This window comes from Branchiostoma lanceolatum, chromosome 2 (genome assembly GCF_035083965.1).
Source record: "Branchiostoma lanceolatum isolate klBraLanc5 chromosome 2, klBraLanc5.hap2, whole genome shotgun sequence".
Taxonomy (NCBI): domain Eukaryota; kingdom Metazoa; phylum Chordata; class Leptocardii; order Amphioxiformes; family Branchiostomatidae; genus Branchiostoma; species Branchiostoma lanceolatum.
The window spans coordinates 10346363-10368543 of NC_089723.1; the positions used below are offsets into that span (position 1 = coordinate 10346363).

Below are 22181 nucleotides of genomic sequence, written 5' to 3' on the forward strand. Positions count from 1 at the left end.
TTCTGTCAGTATCATGTACTATCTTTGCACTAATCATATATATGGTAGATTTTGTCTCTAGTCGTGCTGACACCATAATATTTCAACTTGAAACTACCGTCCGCCGCACGCACAATTACGGTGCTGTCGGACAGGGGGGCACATTAATTCGGGAGAGAAGATTCGTCTTGAATATCTTACCGCTAATCACATTTTATACAGCAGCTATTCGTTCCATCCTTGGCTTGAGGAGAGTGCTATGGATATAGACGTGTCCAAGTAAAAAAAATACACGAAAAAACGGCCGTACCGCACACATCAGGCCAGTTCGGGTACAACCCGTGTGTTGAGTCGGTAGAACTTCACTCAAAGTCGGCCCATCGTCATCATCGGGCAACGTGTAACGTTACATTATTCATGGGAAGTTAGCTGGATGCCGTAGAAATGGTAATACTACTATGTCCATGTGTTCCTTGTTGTGTTAGGAGCAAACTTTGAGGAAAATATCGTCCTCAGTCCACTATCACACGCAGCATTTAGACAAAAAAGTGTTCCTCACAAACCTTTGTCGTCTGCTTGACAACAGGATTCTGGTTAACAATATGGCGGCGGGAAAATACACGTGCCGTAGGTTGTAGCAACAGAGAGGAGTTTTGATGATTGATCACACTTAGAATCCAGTTGCAGGTTAGCAAAAGAGATTGTAATAAGTTGTCTTGTAAATAATTGTGTTGAGCAGGAAGCGGATGTGACATTTTTCTTATAAACCAGCCGACAACCATGTTGTTTAATTCTCCCACGAAGTCCTCAGACTGTTCCAATAAGGGACGGAGAGTTTTTGACCTCGTCGCCTTATAATCCATGCTTATCGAAGCTTTTCAGACAGTGTTCTGAATACGTAAGTCTGGCAGGTTTGCATTTCTAGCGGTATTACTTATGTTGCATCTAGCACATATCCCTAAATACCCCGTTTTCGAAAAATCCCGAATTTAAGTACCCCGCGAATTTAGGTTACCCAACGTTACCTACCAGGTGTTACAGTCCAGCTGGATGGTGTGGCTCTGCTCGTAGCTCTGTCCGCCATGGTAACAAGGGCAGTTCTGCGGCATCACGCATGCGCCCTTCTCCTCGTCCCACACGGTGTCGTTTCTGCACTGACAGCCGGCGTGGCAGGTGATGGGGGCCTGTGACGTCACGCCTAGATGCATGTTCTTGCAGGTGACCTGGTTTTCCACGACGCAGTTGGACCAGACTTGGTTGTCTGGGCAGAGAGCCGGGGCATCCATTAAGCAGGCCATCTCTGTACACGCCCACTGGCCCTTGGAGCACATGCTGTACGATGTATAAGATGTACGTTGATTAGTTAATACTTAATGGTAATCAGACTGTGTGACTTAAACTAATTTTTTAGAACACCCCATGCTCAACCGTAGGATCAATCCAATATGTTAGATCAAAGTGATCGAATGCTGATACGACATAGTCTTTTGTATGGTAGATTAATCTCATACATGTAGAATGGTTGTGTTATGTATCAGAAGATGCTATCCGTTGTACCTTGCACACAAAGTTTGATATCTATGTTGCAAAAAACAATATCAATACGGCTCTTCAGTTGTAAATTTTTGACGTGTTATTTGGTCAGGGTGACATACAACCGTTGAATTTTAATGATCGGGGAGGAGGGTCTTTAGACCTTACAATAGCAATCAACATAGATCTCTCTCACCATGTGTTGCATCCCCTGTTGATGGAAGCTCCATCCAGGTAGTGTTTGCCGTTGTCCATACACCCGCACTCCTCGGGGGGAACGCAGTGTCCCTCGTAGTCCAGGACGGTTCCCTCCGGACAGGCGCAGCCCTCCACGCAGAACGGCTCGCACTCGACCCCCTCCAGGATGGACGCGCAGGTCGTCTGGCACCCGGGGTGGCACTGATCGTACACAAGCTCTCCGGAACACGACACCTCTGGACGGGGCGGAAAGATAGGACGGAGAGTTAGGACTCGTTCACGATTGCATTGCAGTGGAAGGATTGCAAACCGCGTGATGTTTTCGATTTTATCAAAGAAAACGTACAGGACGCAGGGCTGACGCACTTTATCAAACAGCTAATATCAACATAACCTCTGGAAAATTAAAATTAAAACTGACAATGACAAATGAAGTTACAAGAAAAAATAAAACACAGCATTTGGATTGGGCAGTCCAGTATGGAATAGAATAGAATAAAACGTTGCTGTCAAAGGGTGAACCCACATGTAGTAGTTTTTATGATTTAGAATACGACATGCATTCATCTGTTACATTGTTTTAAAACGTCTTTCCACAGATGCTACCTTAGACATGCGTCAAACTTTGATGATCCAAACCTTTGCTTAGTCTATTTTTGACGGATAACCACGAACACTCATGTCCACTGACTCACCGCATCCTTCCATGTTCTGTCTCCAGTCCAGCTCGACTCCCTTGGCGCCACAGGCCAGGGAGTAGTCGGACATGGCGTCGCACATGCTCTGTACGGAGTGGCCGCTGCCGCAGTAGTCAAACAGGCACCTGTCGTACGACTCCTGCGGGTTCACGAACTGGTGACAATCTGGAGGTGAGAGTAAAACAAACTGATTCAGTTTGAAAAGCGCGGCGCTTGGTGCAAAGGAAGCTTTATGACTTGTGGTTAAAAGGTACAGATCGACAAGCATGGTAAGTTGATTTCCATCACGTATACGGCCTCTTAAACCATTTATCTGTCATTTTACATTTTGTAATTGAAATATTGCTTTATATTCGTTTTTGCTTTTTGTCAGCGTTATGAAACGCTTGGATATGTTATAGACCGGTCAGCAATATGGCAACGACCATTTCAAATGGCGACGACCGTTTACGAGCGTAAACGCGCATCTCCGATGTAGAGATTAACGAATATCAAACGATGAAACAACGAGGTTTATGCTGCGCAAAAAATTATCATCATGTGTTCGCTTGAAAATGTACACAATATAACCAGAAGACCTGTTTCAATCGAAAGGGGTTAGGTTAACAGCTGGCATAAGGTGGTGGACTAAACGATACCAGAATATCATACCAGTAAAGAAGGACCCCATGAGCTGTCCGCAGTGCTGCTGTGCGGATGCCTTCAGCTGGAGGTAGATGTCGCACGGGTGCATGGTCTCCTCTCCCGTGGGCACCAGGGGGCGGTCCGCACACATGTCGTCCGTCTTCCACTTGTTGGCGAAGGCGATCGGGTTGGTCTCGATATCTCCGACTTTGGTGTAGAAATCATCCTAGGATTGGTAAGAACACGTTAAAAACAATCTCCTTTTAGGTTTGACAATTGCAACAAAAGCCCTTACAACATTTCAAATTCACCACTAAGAGAAATATACTGAGTAAGCTATTGCATTGCCATTGGTAGTATGTAGATGGCACGGTTTATAATCACGATAATATGAGGTACCTCTGTGCATTCCAAAGAACAGTTATGCTTTTCTATAGCTACTTTCATGTAACAAACTAAACATCCGCATGGATGGTCAGATTTAGTGCCAACTACCATTTACAGTTTCATTGACATTTATTCCCTCGAACCTTTCAAAATAACATACTAGTAGTCCATGGGCCAGACTCGTTTTTTACCACCGAGAAGGACCCCTGCTACCATGGTTTTTAAAAATCTGTATAGCCAAAGTTCATTTCGATGTATAATAGCAAGTAGAAATGAGCTTTCGTCGTGTAATTACGTGACAAAAAAACACGGAAGTTTTGATGCAGTACCAAGGTCAATTGACTTTTGCCTTTCCAACACCTACCCACATATCAAATATCATCATAATCCATCCAGAGGTTCTTGAGTTATGCTCACACACACACACACACACACACACACACACACACACACACACACACACACACACACACACACACACACATACACATACAAATACACACACAGACACACCCAAAACTATATCTCATTTTTCATAGAGATAATGCCGTCATTAAAATAGCCCTTGTTGGTCTCACCTGCTGGTTGTAGTTGAAGGTGCCGCACAGACCCATGGTCCTGCCGACGAACTTGGGCGGGGCCGTGATGTACAGGCGGGAAACCCCGTCCCACAGAACCCGCATCCCGTTGTCAAGGGTTACCTAGCAACAACATTGCGTCATCAGGGAGGCATGTAAGTTGTAAAGGATAAGCAATGTTGGAAAGGCCCTATATTTTCATACATACTGAAACCTTTAGAATAGGACACACAGTGAAGCAATGTTGTCTGCCGATACGTTCTTTGACAAGAAGGAAACAGTATTAGCCTTCGATGTTAAAACACGTACAAATACAATACAATACAATACAATATAACACAATACAATACAATGCAATACAATACAATACAATACAATACAATACAATACAATACAATACAATACAATACAATACAATACAATACAGAAGAAGAACTTGATTGCGCGACAACTGTAACAGGTACAATGCACGGCAACTTGTACATAAATGACAGTTTAACTATTACTAACATCTAACAACTTTAAAGAACTAATTACAATCCAGCTATGCATGCTGATACTCTAGAACATTGTGTTGATAAGTACGCTGCGTCAGGAATGTATAGCATTATATCTCGATTTTGCATAGAGTTGTATATGAATTGGCCTACATAGGTATTACTAAATACATGAACAGGGCATGATGATATCATATTGAATATTTCTGTCAAAAGGCTAAAACGTTTCCTTATTGTCAAAACGTATAATACAGGGTTGCTTTTGCCGAAACATCACTGTAAATGCATTTAAGTTCGGGTGGTTATAATTTCGCGCTATGGGGAAAATGGAGTGTTCTCGGTGGTTTTAAGTTAGCGGCAGCGCTATAGTAACATACTACTGCAGTATTGGACAAAAATGTTTGCGGTGGTTTAAGTTTGCCGTAAAACGGTCGTCGCGAAAACCGCGGACATAAAACCACCGCGAACATTTCTGCATTTACAGTATGTGGTTTCACTACCTTCTGGAAGATGGAAGTGGCGGTCTCGATGTAGACCCCGGGCCCGCGGTGGGGCAGCCTGACGATGTCCTCGCCGTTCAGCAGCACGCTCTTCCCCTGCTTCAGCTTCAGCACCGTGCCGCCGATCTTCACTGTCACGGACCGGGTACAGGTCAGCTGCCGGGTCGAGCTGGAGTCACACTCCTGGTGGAAAACACATTTGTGTTTATGAACACCAACTAATCCAACAATCGCAACGATTACACCATTCTACTAAAGATGCTGAAGGTTTAAAGACACCATCGCCTACATTTTGTTAAGTTCGAACCCACCAATGTTGTTTATCAATATTTCAGCGTTAAGTACAGTCAAACCACAGCCTCCAATCCAGCCACTTTTTGGTGGTCCCTCAGATAATTTTCCCCATCGACACAAGCATAAAGAATCCTGTCTATAGTGACCACCTGTCCGCATAACCAGATCCTATCGGTCACCTGAGTGATATTTTGGGGCTGTTTTGATTGTACAATAGGGATAATCAAGATGAGAAATAACCATTATCACGAAAAGCAGTCAACAAAAACACCAAATAATTAAAAAAAACAGATCTGACCTGGTTCTCGGCCTCGATGCTGTAGTCAGTCTCGTCGCTGATCCTGTTCATGACCATGGTGTAGGAACAGTCTCCCATGAAGTCGTACGACCTGCCGTCAAACGTGATGTAATGGGGGTCCCCGGTAGCGATACAGGTAGCTGGGAGGGTGGAGAAATACAGAAACCATAACCAAAAAATAGAACAACGTTAAAATATGATGAACATCTTTGTGCATGAATCTAATTCAACTGAAATGTTAGAATATAGATGTAGAGAGGACGTACCTTCACAAGGCTCCGTGGTACACTCCCACTTGCCAGACACGCACTCACTGAAAAGTCAGTGTTCTTCATTAATATCACACAACTTCTACATTAACAATGGGTAACAATACAAACGACAAATACAGACATTATAATCAGAAGAGGTTGAAGACGTATAGAGTTGCATAGAGTAATCGAGGGGAGTCTGTGGAACAGTTCCCCCCCCCCCCCCCCTGGGCGACCGTACGGCGACCGAAATTGCATTTATGAGACCCTTGATCTTATCATTGGAATATCATGCAAGATGTTTAAGTATGATCTAAAAGACAACAAAACACACAAAACATGCAAAATCGTTCTTTATGTATGACATTCGTTGAGCAATCTGTCAAATCTTGAACTCAGCGGTCGCGGCGCGGATGCCGCCTCTGTTTGTTTGTTTGTTTGTTTGTTTGTTTGTTTGAACCGTTGTTTATTCATGATAAGCTCAAATCGGCACGCAGGCCGCTTTTCATTGAGGTCATGAGGGAAGAGGTAAGGGTCAGATACAATATAACAGAGATACACAGTCATTTGAGTCCTAATAACTCTATCAACATATATCATTACATATTTATGGTACAACAATAAACAATTGCTACAACATACAACATATAGTAGGACGCAAGCTGGTTCATAGTCCGTGTCCGTTCGTTTAGTTCATTTCCGTTACTTCAAGAGTCTCTTAAAGGAAGTCAGATTCGGAGCCGTCCGCGTGTACCGTACCGTCTAGTGGAAAGTAAGCCACATTCCATGAAAAAACAACAACTCACCAGTCGTTACAGTCGGAGTTGATGTGTGATCCCGGCGGATACTCTACCCCGTGACTGACGCAGGGGCAGCTGGCGTGAGCCACGCACTCCCCGCCGTTCAGGTACGTCCCCTCGGGACAGTGGCAGCCGTCGACACACTGGTTATCCTCGCAGTCGTACAGCGTCGTGCGGCAGGTCTCAGGACACGAGGTGCCGCAGGTACGGTACTCCATACCCTCCGCACAGTTAGCCGCTGAATGGAGGGGTAGAGAAAATGTTTCGGTTATTCAATAAGGCTGTTTGTTTATGTATCCTTAACAATGCTACAAGCTATTCATGGAAATCGCACTAAACGCATATTGGTTTTGCAGGTACGCATTGAAACGCCTTGAAACGAAAACTCTAGGATGAGATGGACTGGTCTTTGGTGTTTGGTCCGCTACCAACGTCACTTTCCGCCAACATAGCAGGGGTAGCGACGTTGTTGAGTGGACCAAAGCTAACAAGGCTTGACTCCAGGCTAATAGAGTAAGCAAATTAGCATTTTTTGACCATCTTCATTTCAGAGTAATTTCGCTGGATACGCTTTACGTTTCGCCAACGCTAGGATTGGATCTGCTCATAGAATCATTACTTACGACAGAAACTGTCGCTCCTCCAGTTGACGTGCACCCCGTGCCGCAGACACTCCCTGAAGTACGCCTCGAAGGTGTTACAAGCAGCGGACTCCAGACCACCGCTCAGACAAACATCCTCACGGCACGACTCGTAGTAAGCAAACACGTCTACAAACTAGTAGAAAGGGAACATTGCAAAATGTGATCAGGAAATGATGTTTCGGTATTACTATAATGAGACTTTTAGATAATGGTTTATTGGTCTATTGGTCAGAAATTACCCGTGCAATGGCAGACAGTACTGGATTGCTGCAGAGTAAACAATCACATAATACACAACAGATACATATTTGCTCCACACTTGCACTTTGCGGAACTGTCGCAAGGGTCTGGGAGGCTGCCATTTGGCGCCAGCAAATGACCTCAATACGACCTTCCCCAACCGAAGTCAGGTACCCATTCGCACCTGGGTGGAGTGAGGAAAGTCGTGTTAAATGCCTTTCCCAAGGGCACAACATCGGGGCATACAATGTAGCAGTGGTTACGAACCCGGGATATCTCAAATCAAGTGACAAATGTTTCCACACATAAAGAAAGGACCAGATTTGATGACAAACCTGATGGCAGGGTAAGAACTCGGGAAGAGTTTTGAGCCCGGTGCATATCTGAGCCGCTTGAGTGTTTGCTATCATGCCCTCCATGCTCACGGTATTACAGTGACTGTTCTGTCGGCTGTCTGTGCAGGTGTCTATGAAATGAAAAATGTAAGAATCAAAGATAAATTCAAAGCAACACATATGTGAAAAGGGTTAAAGAATAGAGTAACACTCATGGCATATGTCTAAAGATTACATAGCATTTATTAAGAAGTCGTCGCGACGTCATTTGACATCTAATCTACGTCTTCATGCAAGTCTCAAGAGAAGTCGGAGTTTAAAAATTCTCATGGCTTAACTCGCTTCTTCAGCCCCTATAGACTTAGGGTCAGCCTCAAATCATAGATACTATGAAATTTTAGGAAAATTCATGACTTGTGTAGTGGCTTATTTCAATACTCGGCGACTTGCTGGATGTTTCAAGCAATGTTAAGCAACACAATGTGAAATACCTCCTTCGCTTTCTGGCATCTTCCAGCTACCAGCAAAGGAGATCACGTGAGACTGGACCTTCCCAGAAATGTCCGTGAAGTCGTTATGAGGGTTCCTGTCGAACTTTCCGCACAGACCACATGTCTTCCCGAAAAGTTCCTCGGTCACCTGGAAATGACATCATCGGAAAGGTATTTAACCCACGAAGAAGTATGCTAGTGTGTAACAAGCATCAGTGATGGTGGAAACATTGAAGGGATGCTTTGGACCGGTGAGGTTTTATTAAAGAGGCTCTGATAAAACCTTATTGAGAAAACAATGTTTGAACCTTGAGCCCCCCTCTCATTGGACCCGCGGCACGTTGGCGGCGTCGTTGCGGCCGATCGAATTGACAAAGCACTCAACGAATTTCAGCGACAAAAAAAACGAATCTTTTTAAGCTTCGTGTGTTTTGTTGTCTTTTTGGTCATACTCGTACGTTTTGAACGATAGTCCCATTATAAAGTCAAGGGTAACACAAATCCAGTTTAGGACGCAGCGACGCCGCCAGCGTGCCGCGGGTCCAGTGAGAGGGGGGCTTTAAGCATGGCAGAGCTATTTCAAACCTAGTGATTGTAGTTGTACAGTGACTTTTATCATTAGACATGACTTTAAGAAATATTATGAGAACATTTATTGTCAGTGTTGATGACATTTCTGGTCATGAAAACTTTACTTCAAAGTTGACTATCAACTGGTTTGTGATACATATGAAGGTCACTCCACGTACCAACTAAATCTGTCCGGATATGCAGCTCGTACAGTTCAGTACAAACCCGGTATGTTACGCCATGAGGCGGATTACCGGGTATGCAATACAAACAAACAAACAAACAGACAGGCGGACAAACAAATGAATACCTCGACGTAAACTGCGTCCGCGCCGTCCCACTTGATCTTGAACCCGAGTCCGCTGCGCACCACGACGTACGAGGCGATCCGCTCCACGAGCAGGCCGTGCAGGTTGGCCGGGATGGACACCGGCCTCTCCCCGTCAAACGCCGCGGGGCCGTCCGGTGTGTGGCGCAGCGTCACCACGAAGTTCCCGACGTACAGAACGACTTCGACGTGACACGACTGGGTGTTGTTGCACCCCTTCTGGTGACGCACGTGGATGCTGCAGAAGACGACGTTGTCATTGTTTGATTTGAGTTGAGGACTACATCATAACTATGTGCAAGTGCTACTTGTTAGACTTAACAGGTACTACCGAGTACTAGCTTGTTACCTTACTTACGCCAAGAAGGTTATATTTTCGTGTGTTTGTGTGTTAGCACGATAACTGAAGAATGCCTGGGCGGATTTTCTTACTATTTGGTATGTGCATAAGTTTTCACAATACCTCAAAATGATGAGATTTTGGGCCCCATAGCGGTTTGTTTTGTATGAAGCCTATATGTCACGGTTTTTTAAACCGACATTACCACGTTTTGACGTGATTTCTAGTATTCAAATCTCAACGTTTCTCTTTACCTACGATGAAAAAAAAAAACACCGTCTTGTTTTTGTCATTGCAGTTTTTGTCATTCCATTTTAAACAAACATAGGGTGGAAAGCAAACAAAGTCTTCGAAGAAGTACAGCAATGAAAAAGCTGTTAGATACACAAGCACGTAGGCATCACTCCGTTCTGAATGGGACCTCGTCTTTGTTGTTTTCCAAGTTGCAGTGCCTAGTGGCACATAGGTTAGGAAATTATCTTGCTGTTTCTGTAACAGGGAATATCTTACAAGGAAGGGTTACTCGCCCTTCCACTTTAACGCGCTTGAGACACCGCCTCGAACACGGGACCCCCATTTTACGTCCCTTCCTAAAGACGGACGTATACCCAACCGAGCTGCCCTTCTCAAGATATGACCGGGGTCTCCTAGTTAGAAACCAGGAGCTCAACTGTGAGACTTACTTGAAGGTATTGTCGGCACAGTCGCCCACCAGTTTGTAGGTACACTGTCCCTTGAAGTTGTACATCTGCCCGTCAAACGTCAGATAGTGCTCCTGGCTCCAGGACACACACTGGGCCTGTTGCTCCACAGTCTGCTCGGCTGGGTGGGAACGCAAAAGTAGTTCAGTGGACCACTGGCTTTATGTTAACAGGGTTGTTGCAGAACTGTCACATAAGGTGAACAAACATCTGTCATCATGATCCAGTTAGTACAACCCAAACACTTGAGCGGCTCTCAATGAGCCTTGTGCTGTGGTGAATTGAAGTAAATGAAATTAAGAAATGGCCGAATATTAAGCAGTAAACTACGTTTAGCAAAGATCATGCGGCTACGTATCATATTTACGACGCAAATTGAAGGAATTATTATATGTTTTATCTCCGTTGAACGTACGACCTATATATCTCTTGGTTTAATGGAAACGGATGCAAATGAAACAGTGTGACGTTAAGGTACATGTAAAACAGAAATTGTAATATTCAAAAGTGGAACGGAGAACGGAGTCTAAAAATGTACCGATCCTTACCTGCGCCGACGATGGAGGTTTGTGAGGGGTAAGCCGTGGGTTGGACAGGGATGATCACTGGTCCGTCTGTTAGGACAAGGAAACAGTGACATACATCAGATTTGTGATTTTGTGTAAGCACCAACTTTGACAGGAATCGATAGGAAAATTGCGTCAAATTGAGAAATCCATTAGTTCACTCCTAGTAATCGCCAAAAACAACGATTGGGGGGTGGAACCAGCCATTTTTAATATGAACCATGTAGTCTGAGGCATAAGAAAAGTCTGGATAGATAGAACAGGGCTGGGAGGAGGGACAATGCGTCATATCTTGTCTTAAGCTCCTGTGACACTTGTGCGTATATGCAAGTCCGCATGAGTTGCGTATTAACATGTTGTTTTTGGTTTAGGTTAAGTTTGCAGCCGAATAAGTGATTTCTTAGGGTCGATCACTAGGCTGCACAACGGCGGGTCAAAGTAGAAAACAACTATTTCCCCGCAAACCTTACTTGAACCAAAAAAATGCCAATGCGCAACTCACGCGCACTTGAATATACGCACAAGTGTGACAGAGCCCTAACATACATGTATAACGTTATGCATGCATAAGGGGCAGTGACATAAGTCAACAGTCTACCAGTGGATTTCTATGAGTTCGGTTTTCTAAGCTTTACGAAACTTGAGCTACAGCAAGCCAGAAAACTAAGGAAAACTCGTAACATGAAGTATTCTGTGTCAACACACTGGGAAAGTACAATAGATACAAAATGTACAATAGACGGTATTAAGTCTGCATAACGATACTGACAGAATCAGAATTGGCATGCGCGCGGATAGTTATGGTGGTGCAGTGGGTTCGTGGTCAGGAAAGTCCGAGATAGCCAAGGACAAATCACACCCAAGGAAACCCCAAGTAAAGGCCAGGCCGCCAGGGCATTAGAAATAGACTAAGAACCCGCTGGTTTATTGAGCAGAATTTGCCATCATAATAGTCGATAATGAGACGGTAGGAAAACTATGGTACTCGGCAACTGATCCTGAACCACCAAACAGGCTTTACAAGCATGAGGGAATGAGTAGTAACTATTATTTCCCATTTTTGAGGACATCGTACATGCGTTGTTATATGTTACTTGTTCGGCGAATGTCAAATGTACGCCTTGTATCCTTTTTTTCGACGAAAGGGAAATGACGGTATTTTCGAGACAACCAGCATTATAAGAATTGGCCAAATAACTTCAGACAGCATCAATAGTGATTTGAACAAACAATTGCGTTTCATTTGAACAAGCGCACGTGATATCTTTACTATTTCCCTTCCGGTGACGCCAGTATGAATGGTACATATCGGACTACTTAACCCCATCGTGCTGAATGGCAGGTGTTTGAGCTACCAATCAAATAATACTGGTGATTTGATTGATATGTCAAATTACAACGTTATCTTCTCTGGTCTTTAACACTGGAATGTTATCAGCTGACCGGAGAACCGGATTCATGGTGCTGGTGTTTCCATAAGTGCCCAGAATGAATGCCCAAAAGATAAGACGTTGTTTCTATTGATAACTAGGCGAAGTGGAGGTGTTTAACGTCTCCGGCAGCCAGAGATAAAATACCGCATGTGCGTAACGGTTACCACGGCAACTGACCATCACAACCTCTTTCTGCAATTGAGGAGATCATTCGATTGTTGGCGGTGCGCCCCCGCTACCTGAACCCATTGAATGCAGAAAAGGAGGGCTTAGCTTCCCGACCTAGACTTTGAATGGTCTTTTGCTCGGCGCCATGCAGTTGCTAACAACAAGTGGCAAACAGTGCCAACCGCAAAGCCATGCCTTGATTGTCGTTTATAGCCTCACAAAGTATAATGGGAAACACTGAAAGAAAAGCGTTTGCGTCATTGCCGAATGGGTGAAATAGTTTTGATTGCGAATGTTTCTTTAGGTTTTTACAATGTACATGAACTCTTGTCACCGCGAAAGTTTCGCACCAGCACCCAGTCTGGTCCTCCGGTTGTCTATTTGCCACATACAGAGCTTTTATTTGCTCATATTACACTACTTTGGACCGTTCTTTTTATTACCATCTAGCCTGTGGATTTTTAGGAGAATCCGTACAATGATAGAGTAACCTTGAATCGTTTAAAGAATGACCAGCTTTGACTTTATGTAACTACGAGAGTGTGCTTTTGCTGGTCAAAAAGGTGAAAGAAATTATATTTGAAAGAAAAAAGTGTGGGGAGAGTCCCTTGTACTAGGAAAATGTACGATGATGGGCCGAAAATATATATAGGTGGGGAGTGTCTGTTAACACTACAGTCTAGAGAGGATTGTTGTGCCCAAGCGACAGCTTCGTTGTGTAATGTTTGAGCCAAACAGACAAACACTGCACGACTACTTATGAAATAGTCTGCACGACTACTTATGAAATAGTCGCTCATCTTTCGGATATTCCTGGTGTGCAGACATGAAATGTAACATAAAAAGTAAGTCGACAAGGTATTGCAGAATAGTCTTTCTTGTTTTAAGTCTTTTTTCACTGATTTGATCTATCATTATTAAGCATGATGGCTCTCGCTAAATGTTAAAACGTTTTGAAGCGCTGTCATGATCACTCCCATCTGTTGAACACATTGAACAGCTTCTTTTATCACGACGTGACGACACAGAAAAATGGACACATTGCCATTTTCTTTGTGTTTCTCCCTTTGGGAAACGCCTTGAATAAATGTTTGAACTGTTCCAACGATAAACCAAGAGACAAAGCTGTGCACATTTGCAGTGACGCGCAGCGAGAATTCTGTTAGAGTCTTATCAAAAGTTTAGAAAACCGCTCCTGGGTCAGTCTGCTACAAGAGGTAATATTGTGGCCGCATTTGCAACAATGCATACATGCGGTCACAATATTGCCTCTTGTAGCAGACTGACCCATCTGATCTGTTAGACTTCCATTAGTGACGCAGGTCATTCAGTACATTTTCCTCATTTGGTTTACCAAAGTAGACGTTATCGTCTTTCTTATTGTCAATTACACCTTTGCTACACCTTTTGACTGTCAATATAGCAACACGATGGTACTTCCGTAAAACAACGATAGCGTTATTCATTATTAATTTTGAGTTGCGCAGATTTATACAAAAAATCGCACCTATCCGTCAGCATCCAGTTTTGTAAGGGAGCTGCGACGGACAATGTTCAAACCAGCTGGAAGACGTGGTATCAGAAATCAACTATTGCAGGTACAGAATTTTTTTTAAAGCCCAGAGTGACTCAACACCCGAGAATGCAAGTCAAGAGGCAGTGATCAGCACATGCACGCACCAAAGACGATCGAGAAGTAGGCCGCTGCATGACCTTTTCTGTATTCACTGGTAAATCAGATACGGAAAAGGAATGACTGGATAACATTAAGATGAGGAACAGGAAAGGATGTAAACGAATTCCTTACCGTTTGCTGGTTGGACTGGTTGGGCTGAAATAGAGAAAATAATCCGTATCCGTCATAATAATACTATCTATCTTAGAGTATGTCAGTCGCTCTTTATAGTTAATTCATTTGACAAACGAAAAAATTGCATGCAGACAGACACAATGCTGTATGGTACAAGAAAGCCCGCAAAGCATAAAACAAGAAACTTTTTTGGCGTGATTATCGAAAACCATTGACTTGAAATGTGGTTGCAGAAGTTAAAGTGACCCGGGCGTCTTGAAAAGACGCATAGGGGTGGCGCGGCCATCTCCATTTCTAAAGCCCTTGGGCCGCACACATTTGTGCAAGTCACTACAGCAGGGGGCTAGTCCACTGGTAGTGCTTAGTTTTATTTTCTTGATTCAGCTTGATTTCACAAAAACGTCTTTGATCAAACGAACTTTGTTGGGACTTTCTAATGCAAGTTTATTCCTTACTTAGTATGACTTCTCTTCACCCATGTGTCATAGCTTGGATGAGCTACAAGAACCAGTGAACTTTAAATTCAGAGTCAGACATGCACGCAATAGTCAGCCACTGTTCACGTGAACGTAACACAGTTACCAAACAACCCCGAATCTCTTTGTAGACCCATTCGCACAAATGCATTTTTAATCCATAGAGAAGAACAAATCGGGTCATTGCATGATGGTTATGTTGACAAATGGGTACTGCTCTTTTCTTTACCAATCTAAGGAATTCACACTCCGGAAAAAGGAGTGTCAAAGCTCAAAAGATGAACGAGCAGAAAACGAACAAGTGACGCAAACACTTACGGATCATCATGGCCATTCTGGAGTTCTGCAGCCTGCAAAACCAAACAGAACTTCGTGTCAACTTTAACGAGGAAAAATTACAGTGAATGTTAGAGTTATAAGATACAGAAGCGTCTGAAACTTCGTTTTATTGATTTTGCTAGACAGGGCTGACGAACGATTGTGAGCTAAACGAGGAAATGTGAAGTATCGTTTTCTTTGGTACTAGTATCTATATCGGCGCATTCGCTTGACTGATTTCTTTGAATTATCTCTGATATCTTTGAATTCATGCAAAAAAGTTAAATAAAAAGTTATACAAAAGCGGTACAAAAATGAAAACGAGTTATATGCATCACTTTCCATCAACTTTTATGCAAAAAAAATTAACATTTTTTATCAACAATTTATGAAAGCTTCTTATTTCCTGTTAAAAATGGCTTGCAGATTGTCCAGGTTGATCTTTTAAAGCAACAGGTTATTCCATTCCATTCAATAGATTGGTATGGCAGTTGTTTTAGAATTCCATGCGAGCAAAAATGTAATTGCGAACATTTCTACCTACCTGGCGTCTATGCGAGCCGCCGCGAAGAAAACTAGAATCAGAAGTTTTGCGATGCAGCCCATCTTCGCCGATCTCTTAGAACACTCCTGTCTTGAAAAAAAAACTTTCCCGATCTTAAGAGCTGTTGAGAGGATAACCTTCTACGTCTGGGAATCGATCCCGGGACGATCGGTTCCTCTTGTGCCTGGTTGCGGCGTTTATCGGCCCTTTTTATACCCCCTGGCTGTCAATTAACGATGGAAACAATAAAGAAATGTGTGCTTTTGTAACCCAAAGTGTTTACCGCAAAAAGTATCTAGAAGCGTTGTCATGACGTTTGGAGCTAAGACAGCGTCCAATCAAGAGCTGCCACGTCATAGTGACGTGTGACGTGTCGTTTGTGCACCGTTATAACAAAACTTAATTTAATTGGGACTATTTGCTCACGGCTTAGGTAATGTCAAGACAGCATTTGTAATTACAAAATGAACAACATGGGCAAAAGACCTTTGCTTCACTCAATCTTTAGGGGTAAAATTCGGCCAGCTGCAACTTTTTTTTTCATTTTCAATAAATCACACTTATTGTGCACATCATCCACATAGGGTGGTTGAAAAACACAGGCACTGAATTGCAATTTATCGGCGATATTCGTGTCTTCATTTGATGTAGAATGCAAAACGAATCGTTCTAACTTCCTACTACTTCAGCAGATGGTATAAAGGACTTATAATATAAAATAGGAAATGTTCTTGGGAATTTGATTTCGCGGTAGGGAGAAAATGGAGCGTTCCAAGTGATTTTAAGTTCGCGGTTGAAACGAGGTCGTAGGCAGGCAGAAGACAGAACAGAATTTTCGCCGTGGTTTTAAGTTCGCGGTCACCGCGAAAACAGCGAACATAAAACCTCCGCAAAATTTCCCCTACTACAGTAGCAAAACACGTATAACAACTTTTCCCAGGCTGAAGTCGCGGGAAACCCGCTGAGTCAGGAGTACTGTTCCCTTCTCCAGTGTTCCCGCTATGCTTCCCCGCCCTCCCTATCAAATCTCGGCTGTTTTCTTAATAATTACGAACCAAGTGATAAGGCCGGGCACTTGTTGTGACCTCCTGTCAATATTAACCAGAAACCTGACAAACAATGTATGGTGGCTTTCTATTAGTTCCGAACCTTGACTGCTATTGATATATGTGGGTAAACAAGAATTCAATTGGTGCGCTCTCGTCCCAAGTAATCGTTCGCTGATATCTGAGAGGAGGGGAAGGAAATATCTGAAGTGTGATGCATGGAAACGTGTCCAAATCCACGTAGTACGCAAATGGCGCCTCAACGCCTCGGTTGGTCACCTTATCGCCGACTCGCCATTGTGACTACACCGCCGTGGCCCGTTGCTCCTCTTGAGTTGCTTAGCAATCGCTCTCAATTTAGCCCGCCCGATTTTTTTCTCGTACTCAAAAGAATGGGACTTATCTGGTAGTTTATTCAAGACATGTGATGGATTGTTCTGATAGAAAAGACGCCTTTGTGCCGGGAGATGTCTCGAGATATTGGAAAACCATTCATTTTTTACCAGACAAACATTTTGTCGTCTTCAGACGTATTTATCACAAGGCCTTTGTCCGTAGGGGGGCTTCTGTAGCTTACTGTTCAGGTTAATTACTTCTATGTACATTTCGTGTATCTGGAAATATCTGCTTCCCAAAGGCATACATCAAGATTGATGTAAGTCTTTACAATAATGATGCATTAAGTATTGGGAACTCAAAGCTAAAAATTAAGAGTTCAGAAACTCCACAGTCTAACTATTAACTTCCTACTACCTTCACCTCTCACGTTGTGAAAGAAATAACAACAACAAGACAAGGAGATATAACAGCTAACATTAGTAACATTACTGGGCTCGTTCTCGGGAAGCGTCAATCTTAGAACCTCAAACTCTCGATTGATACCTTTAAAACGTAAGCCATGTCGTTTTCCGCCTTCTTACTTGTCCTAGAAAAAAACGTCCATAGGTATATAAAGGACAGCCCATTCCATTGATTTGTAGTAAATGTCACAGCAAAGAGCACATTAACTGTCCTAATCGTGCAAAATAATAGACCCCTCCATTTGATAGCCTGGTATCCAAACCTATCATAATATTTAGCTATTACAGTCCTTTAGTCCTCTCTACCGAATGCGAGAGAGAACCAAAGGACTCGGAAGCTATACTGAATTTGGATATCTTATTGTCCCGTTGTATGATTCTCAGTTTGTTTCATTGGCGATGGCTACATTGGCAATGAAACCATACACCATACAAGTAGCACGAGCATCTATGTGACTCCATTACGCATGACAGAACTTAAGACTTAAGAGGGTTGTTTACCATGACTGAGGCTTGGCGACGTCACCTAGGTGACGCATTCAACAGGGGGTGCCGTTGGGTTTCCCGGTGAGTCGCAATGTCTGAGGACAACGATTATTAGTTCAAATACATCTAGGTGATAACAGCATTTGTTCCTGTGAAACATTGGAGACAGAATATTGGGCGTCACGTGCGGAATATCAATCGTGATCGGTGCTGTGCTGTTGTATTCAGACTATCAGCAATAGGTGGGCGAACACTCTACCCGCTAGGCCATTGCACCGGTTTCTGCACCGATAACACTATGACAAAATGCATGAGACACTGTCGCAGCAAAGTTTATATTCTTTTGATGTTTTCAGATCGAGGGCTTAATCTTTAGCATCCCAGCATCATAACTCTTGTTTTGTTTGTTTGTTTGTTTGTTTGTTTGTTTGAACTTTGTTTATTCGTGAGAAGTTTAAATCGGCATGCAGGCCGCTTTTCATTGATGTCATGACAGAAGAGGTAAGCATTAGACAAAATATATAGCAGAGATACAGATAAATCAAAGTCCTAGTAAATCTGAACATATATCATTACACATACATGGTACAAAATACAGAAGAGTGAGAGCTGGTATATGGTTCGTGTCCGTTCATTATTGTCAATCCTGTTTTAAACTTCTGTTACTTTTAAAGTTTCTTAAAGGAAGAGTCTTTATGCGTGATGCAACTTTTTAGTACGTGCTAACGTACCATGTGCTGACAAAACATTTTCTCCTTGAGCATGGTTACACAGTTATTTCCCATTCACACCTGCATACGTGACGTAAAACGCCCGAACATCAATTTTAGTCACGAGATCATTAGGAAGTAATGCCGTAGGTTTGGTAATTAGAACCCGATGGTTATCTTGGCACTGGTAAATACACAATCTGTTGATGTCAACATGCTCAGTTAGAGCGTCCAGGACATGTGCATGACAGTAACAATACTAGTATGTAAATGTTTATATCGATCATTACTTTTCGTGCACAATTAAAACCTACAGACGGTAGAACGGGCACCGCCACACTCATTCCATTCAGGTTCCGTTTTTAAGCGCCACCTACCGTTTCACCATGAACAGCAGGTGTGGACCGGCCCGAAGTCCTGCACAGGTCAAACCGTGCGATGGGTACAGAGTTCATAAATACAGTACTGCGACGTCAACATGTTTTGACACGTAGTTGACTGCTCTAGATCTGTTCGCACAACTTCTCAACCACATTTCTTTTGTTTTTGTTTTTTTTTGCATTTTATTTACTGCAACACCTAAGTTACTAGCATGTATGTTAGGTCTTTTCTGCTCCTTGTACTGTGGCTGGTAGGGGCGAACAGCCACCTTTTGAAGTTTGAGGATTGTGGTGAGTTCAGCGGTTCTGATTTTGATCTAAATCTCTGTTCACTGGTAACTTTACCAAGAAATTCTATGCTGTCATCACAATGTGCGACCGAGCTTATGTTATTTACAGGTTCTGTGAAGGGAAGAGTTGTCCAGGTGGACTTTGTGCCGTGCGGATACCTCAATATTGAGTTCCAGATGTGTGAGTGCATTTATTACTCCTCAGATAAATAGTCTCTCCTATTCTTAGTCTATAGTCTACCGCTACACTTATACCACACACATAGATACTGTAAAGTTACCAAAAGGTTTGGAGTTGGAATGCCGGCCCTGTCGCTCACCCTACATAGACGCTACTGGAAAGGGTTGCTGTCATTAAGACGGGACGGTCCACTGTTGATTGTAGAGAATTTCCCCGTACAGTGAACCTGTAAGCACTGTACATAGCGTCTGTCTTCTCTGTCACGACCAGTGGAAGACGGGACGGTCCACTGTTGATTGTAGAGAATTTCCCCGTACAGTGAACCTGTAAGCACTGTACATAGCGTCTGTCTTCTCTGTCACGACCAGTGGAAGACGGGACGGTCCACTGTTGATTGTAGAGAATTTCCCCGTACAGTGAACCTGTAAGCACTGTACATAGCGTCTGTCTTCTCTGTCACGACCAGTGGAAGACGGGACGGTCCACTGTTGATTGTAGAGAATTTCCCCGTACAGTGAACCTGTAAGCACTGTACATAGCGTCTGTCTTCTCTGTCACGACCAGTGGAAGACGGGACGGTCCACTGTTGATTGTAGAGAATTTCCCCGTACAGTGAACCTGTAAGCACTGTACATAGCGTCTGTCTTCTCTGTCACGACCAGTGGAAGACGGGACGGTCCACTGTTGATTGTAGAGAATTTCCCCGTACAGTGAACCTGTAAGCACTGTACATAGCGTCTGTCTTCTCTGTCACGACCAGTGGAAGAAGAGCTCTTCCGTAAGTTGGAGATCACCATCACTATCAAATATGGGGGTGGGGAGATACTCCTGGGTTATTTCTTACTACTGCAAGCCTGGAGTCCTCATGTATTATCCAGTAGTATCTATTCCTACAGTGGAGACTGTGCAGAACGCCACCATACTCATGAACCAGATTGTGGAGGGCAAACCGGAGCCGGCTCCACTGCCGTACATCTACGCCTGCAACCAGTACGACTTCTACGGACTGAGGTGTCCTCTTCGTGCGGGGGGACGGTACAACTTCAGTCTGGACCTGGCACAGGAGGAGCCAGAGGTGTAGATACCTGTTACAGTACAGTCAAAGTTTGGATGTTGCAAAAGATTTGTTCGATGTTCGTTTAGACCCCTGTAGTGCCTGGTGGCAAATAGGGCAGCGCAAATGCCCTTGCTGTTTTAGTAGCGGAGCATATTTTACAGGGAGCTGTTGCCAACCCTTCTCCTTGAAGCCCCCTCTCACTGGATCCGCGGCACGCTGGCGGCGTCACTGCGGCCGATCGAATTGACATAGCACGCAACGAATTTCATTGACAAAAAACGAATCTTTTTAAGCTTTATGTGCTTTGTTGTCTATTTGATCATACTTGTACGTTTTGAATGATATTCCCATTATAAAGTCAAGGGTAACACAAATCCAGTTTAGGACGCAGCGACGCCGCCAGCGTGCCGCCAGTCCAGTGAGAGGACGGCTTTAAAGTGCTCGAAGCACCTCCTTGAATACGCTATTTGCGTCCCTTCCGAAAAACGGGTGCAGTCCGAACCGGGTTTGAACCGCAGGTCCAGTGAGAGGGGGGCATAAGGCTGCAACCAGTTGAGCTACAGGGACATCTCTGATTACAAAAGACTATGTTCCATAATTCATGTTATTGACATGAAATGGCACAACTGTGTACAACTATAGAGAATTTAAAACCAAAAAGCTTAGATTGCACTCCATAGCAGTTCTTAGAATAGTCATTTGTTCCACCTGTCACCATTGTTACATTGCACTGTCTGTATACTTTTTATATACATTGTTTCATGTTGCAATTATCCCTCGGGCAAGACCTTGCAAACAAAACTCTATATAACGTACGTGCATGTTATCTGACCTTCCCACCCAGTTCCATCTGAAGGGAAGGTTCACGCTGAAGGACCTGTCTGCGCATGTCATCTTCTGCAGCCAGTTCAACTTCTGGTTCTGTTAGCTGAGGACAACGGGCATGAGGCCCAATTCCCGTCTCCATCAAAGTTACACACTCTGGTTATAAAGCAATGATATATATGGCCATCTGTACACAAACAGCATGTACCCACCAAGTCTTATTTCATAAGGTTCTCAGAGCAATGACATTGGAATGTCATTTTCTGTACATTTCATGTTCAATTTATGTTAAAAAAATTATGTGCCTTTTGTCTTATGTTCTCTGGGGCCTCTTGGAAATCAACAGTCTTGTTGTAGAGGCTAACCAGATATTTTGTAGATGAAATGAATAAAAACATAATAAATCTACATCTTTATACTCAAACAATAAAATACTGAATACTACTATACATGCAAGAACCTCTATTTATATAATCTATAATGGAATACTGGATACTACTATACGAGAACCTCTTTTTTATATAATCTATAATGAAATGCTGGATACTACTAAACAAGAACCTCATTTTTGATATACTGGACTGTGACCTTTACACTACAGGATTTACTAAGTAAAGTGGTTTCATATTCTTCAGTCTAGAATAACCTTTGAACTAAAAGAAAAGTTTGATGATCAGATATAAACGACTATCAGATTTATTGGTACATTTTTTGTGTGTGTGTGCCTGTCATTTAACACTAATGGGGAAGAACTGGTTCCAATCTTGTGAGTATAAATTTCCACAGTTGATGGTTTTTATTCTGA

General features: G+C 43.2%; 2 protein-coding genes across 2 annotated transcripts; one reads left to right on the top strand and one right to left on the bottom strand.

Annotated features, from left to right (window-relative positions):
* Positions 1–671: 671 nt before the first annotated feature.
* LOC136427420 (von Willebrand factor-like) lies at positions 672–15795 on the bottom strand. The gene is made up of 18 exons (XM_066416259.1): positions 15602–15795; positions 15058–15089; positions 14261–14284; positions 10835–10900; positions 10269–10407; positions 9228–9483; positions 8348–8495; positions 7857–7987; positions 7261–7414; positions 6644–6875; positions 5853–5899; positions 5587–5726; positions 4995–5177; positions 3998–4120; positions 3060–3258; positions 2406–2573; positions 1709–1946; positions 672–1311 (listed from the first exon to the last, which is right to left on the bottom strand). The coding sequence occupies exons 1-18, from the start codon at positions 15661–15663 to the stop codon at positions 1005–1007; spliced, it is 2649 nt and encodes an 882-aa protein (XP_066272356.1). The 5' UTR covers positions 15664–15795; the 3' UTR covers positions 672–1004.
* Positions 15796–19073: 3278 nt separating this feature from the next.
* LOC136427426 (NPC intracellular cholesterol transporter 2-like) lies at positions 19074–22075 on the top strand. The gene is made up of 4 exons (XM_066416267.1): positions 19074–19314; positions 19423–19494; positions 20391–20569; positions 21396–22075. Exons 1-4 carry the CDS (start codon positions 19236–19238, stop codon positions 21477–21479), a joined length of 414 nt encoding a protein of 137 aa, XP_066272364.1. The 5' UTR covers positions 19074–19235; the 3' UTR covers positions 21480–22075.
* The last annotated feature ends 106 nt before the right edge of the window (positions 22076–22181 follow it).

Bases quoted from the DNA above. Each gene is read 5' to 3' on its own strand.
- LOC136427426 (XM_066416267.1), top strand. From the start codon at position 19,236: ATGTATGTTAGGTCTTTTCTGCTCCTTGTACTGTGGCTGGTAGGGGCG. The intron at 19,315-19,422 runs GTGAGTTCAGCG...TGTTATTTACAG, and splicing joins TTTGAAGTTTGAGGATTGTG to GTTCTGTGAAGGGAAGAGTT. The intron at 20,570-21,395 runs GTGTAGATACCT...CTTCCCACCCAG, and splicing joins TGGCACAGGAGGAGCCAGAG to TTCCATCTGAAGGGAAGGTT.
- LOC136427420 (XM_066416259.1), bottom strand. From the start codon at position 15,663: ATGGGCTGCATCGCAAAACTTCTGATTCTAGTTTTCTTCGCGGCGGCT. The intron at 5,727-5,852 runs GTACGTCCTCTC...CCACCCTCCCAG, and splicing joins TACCACGGAGCCTTGTGAAG to CTACCTGTATCGCTACCGGG. The intron at 1,312-1,708 runs GTGAGAGAGATC...TACATCGTACAG, and splicing joins AACAGGGGATGCAACACATG to CATGTGCTCCAAGGGCCAGT.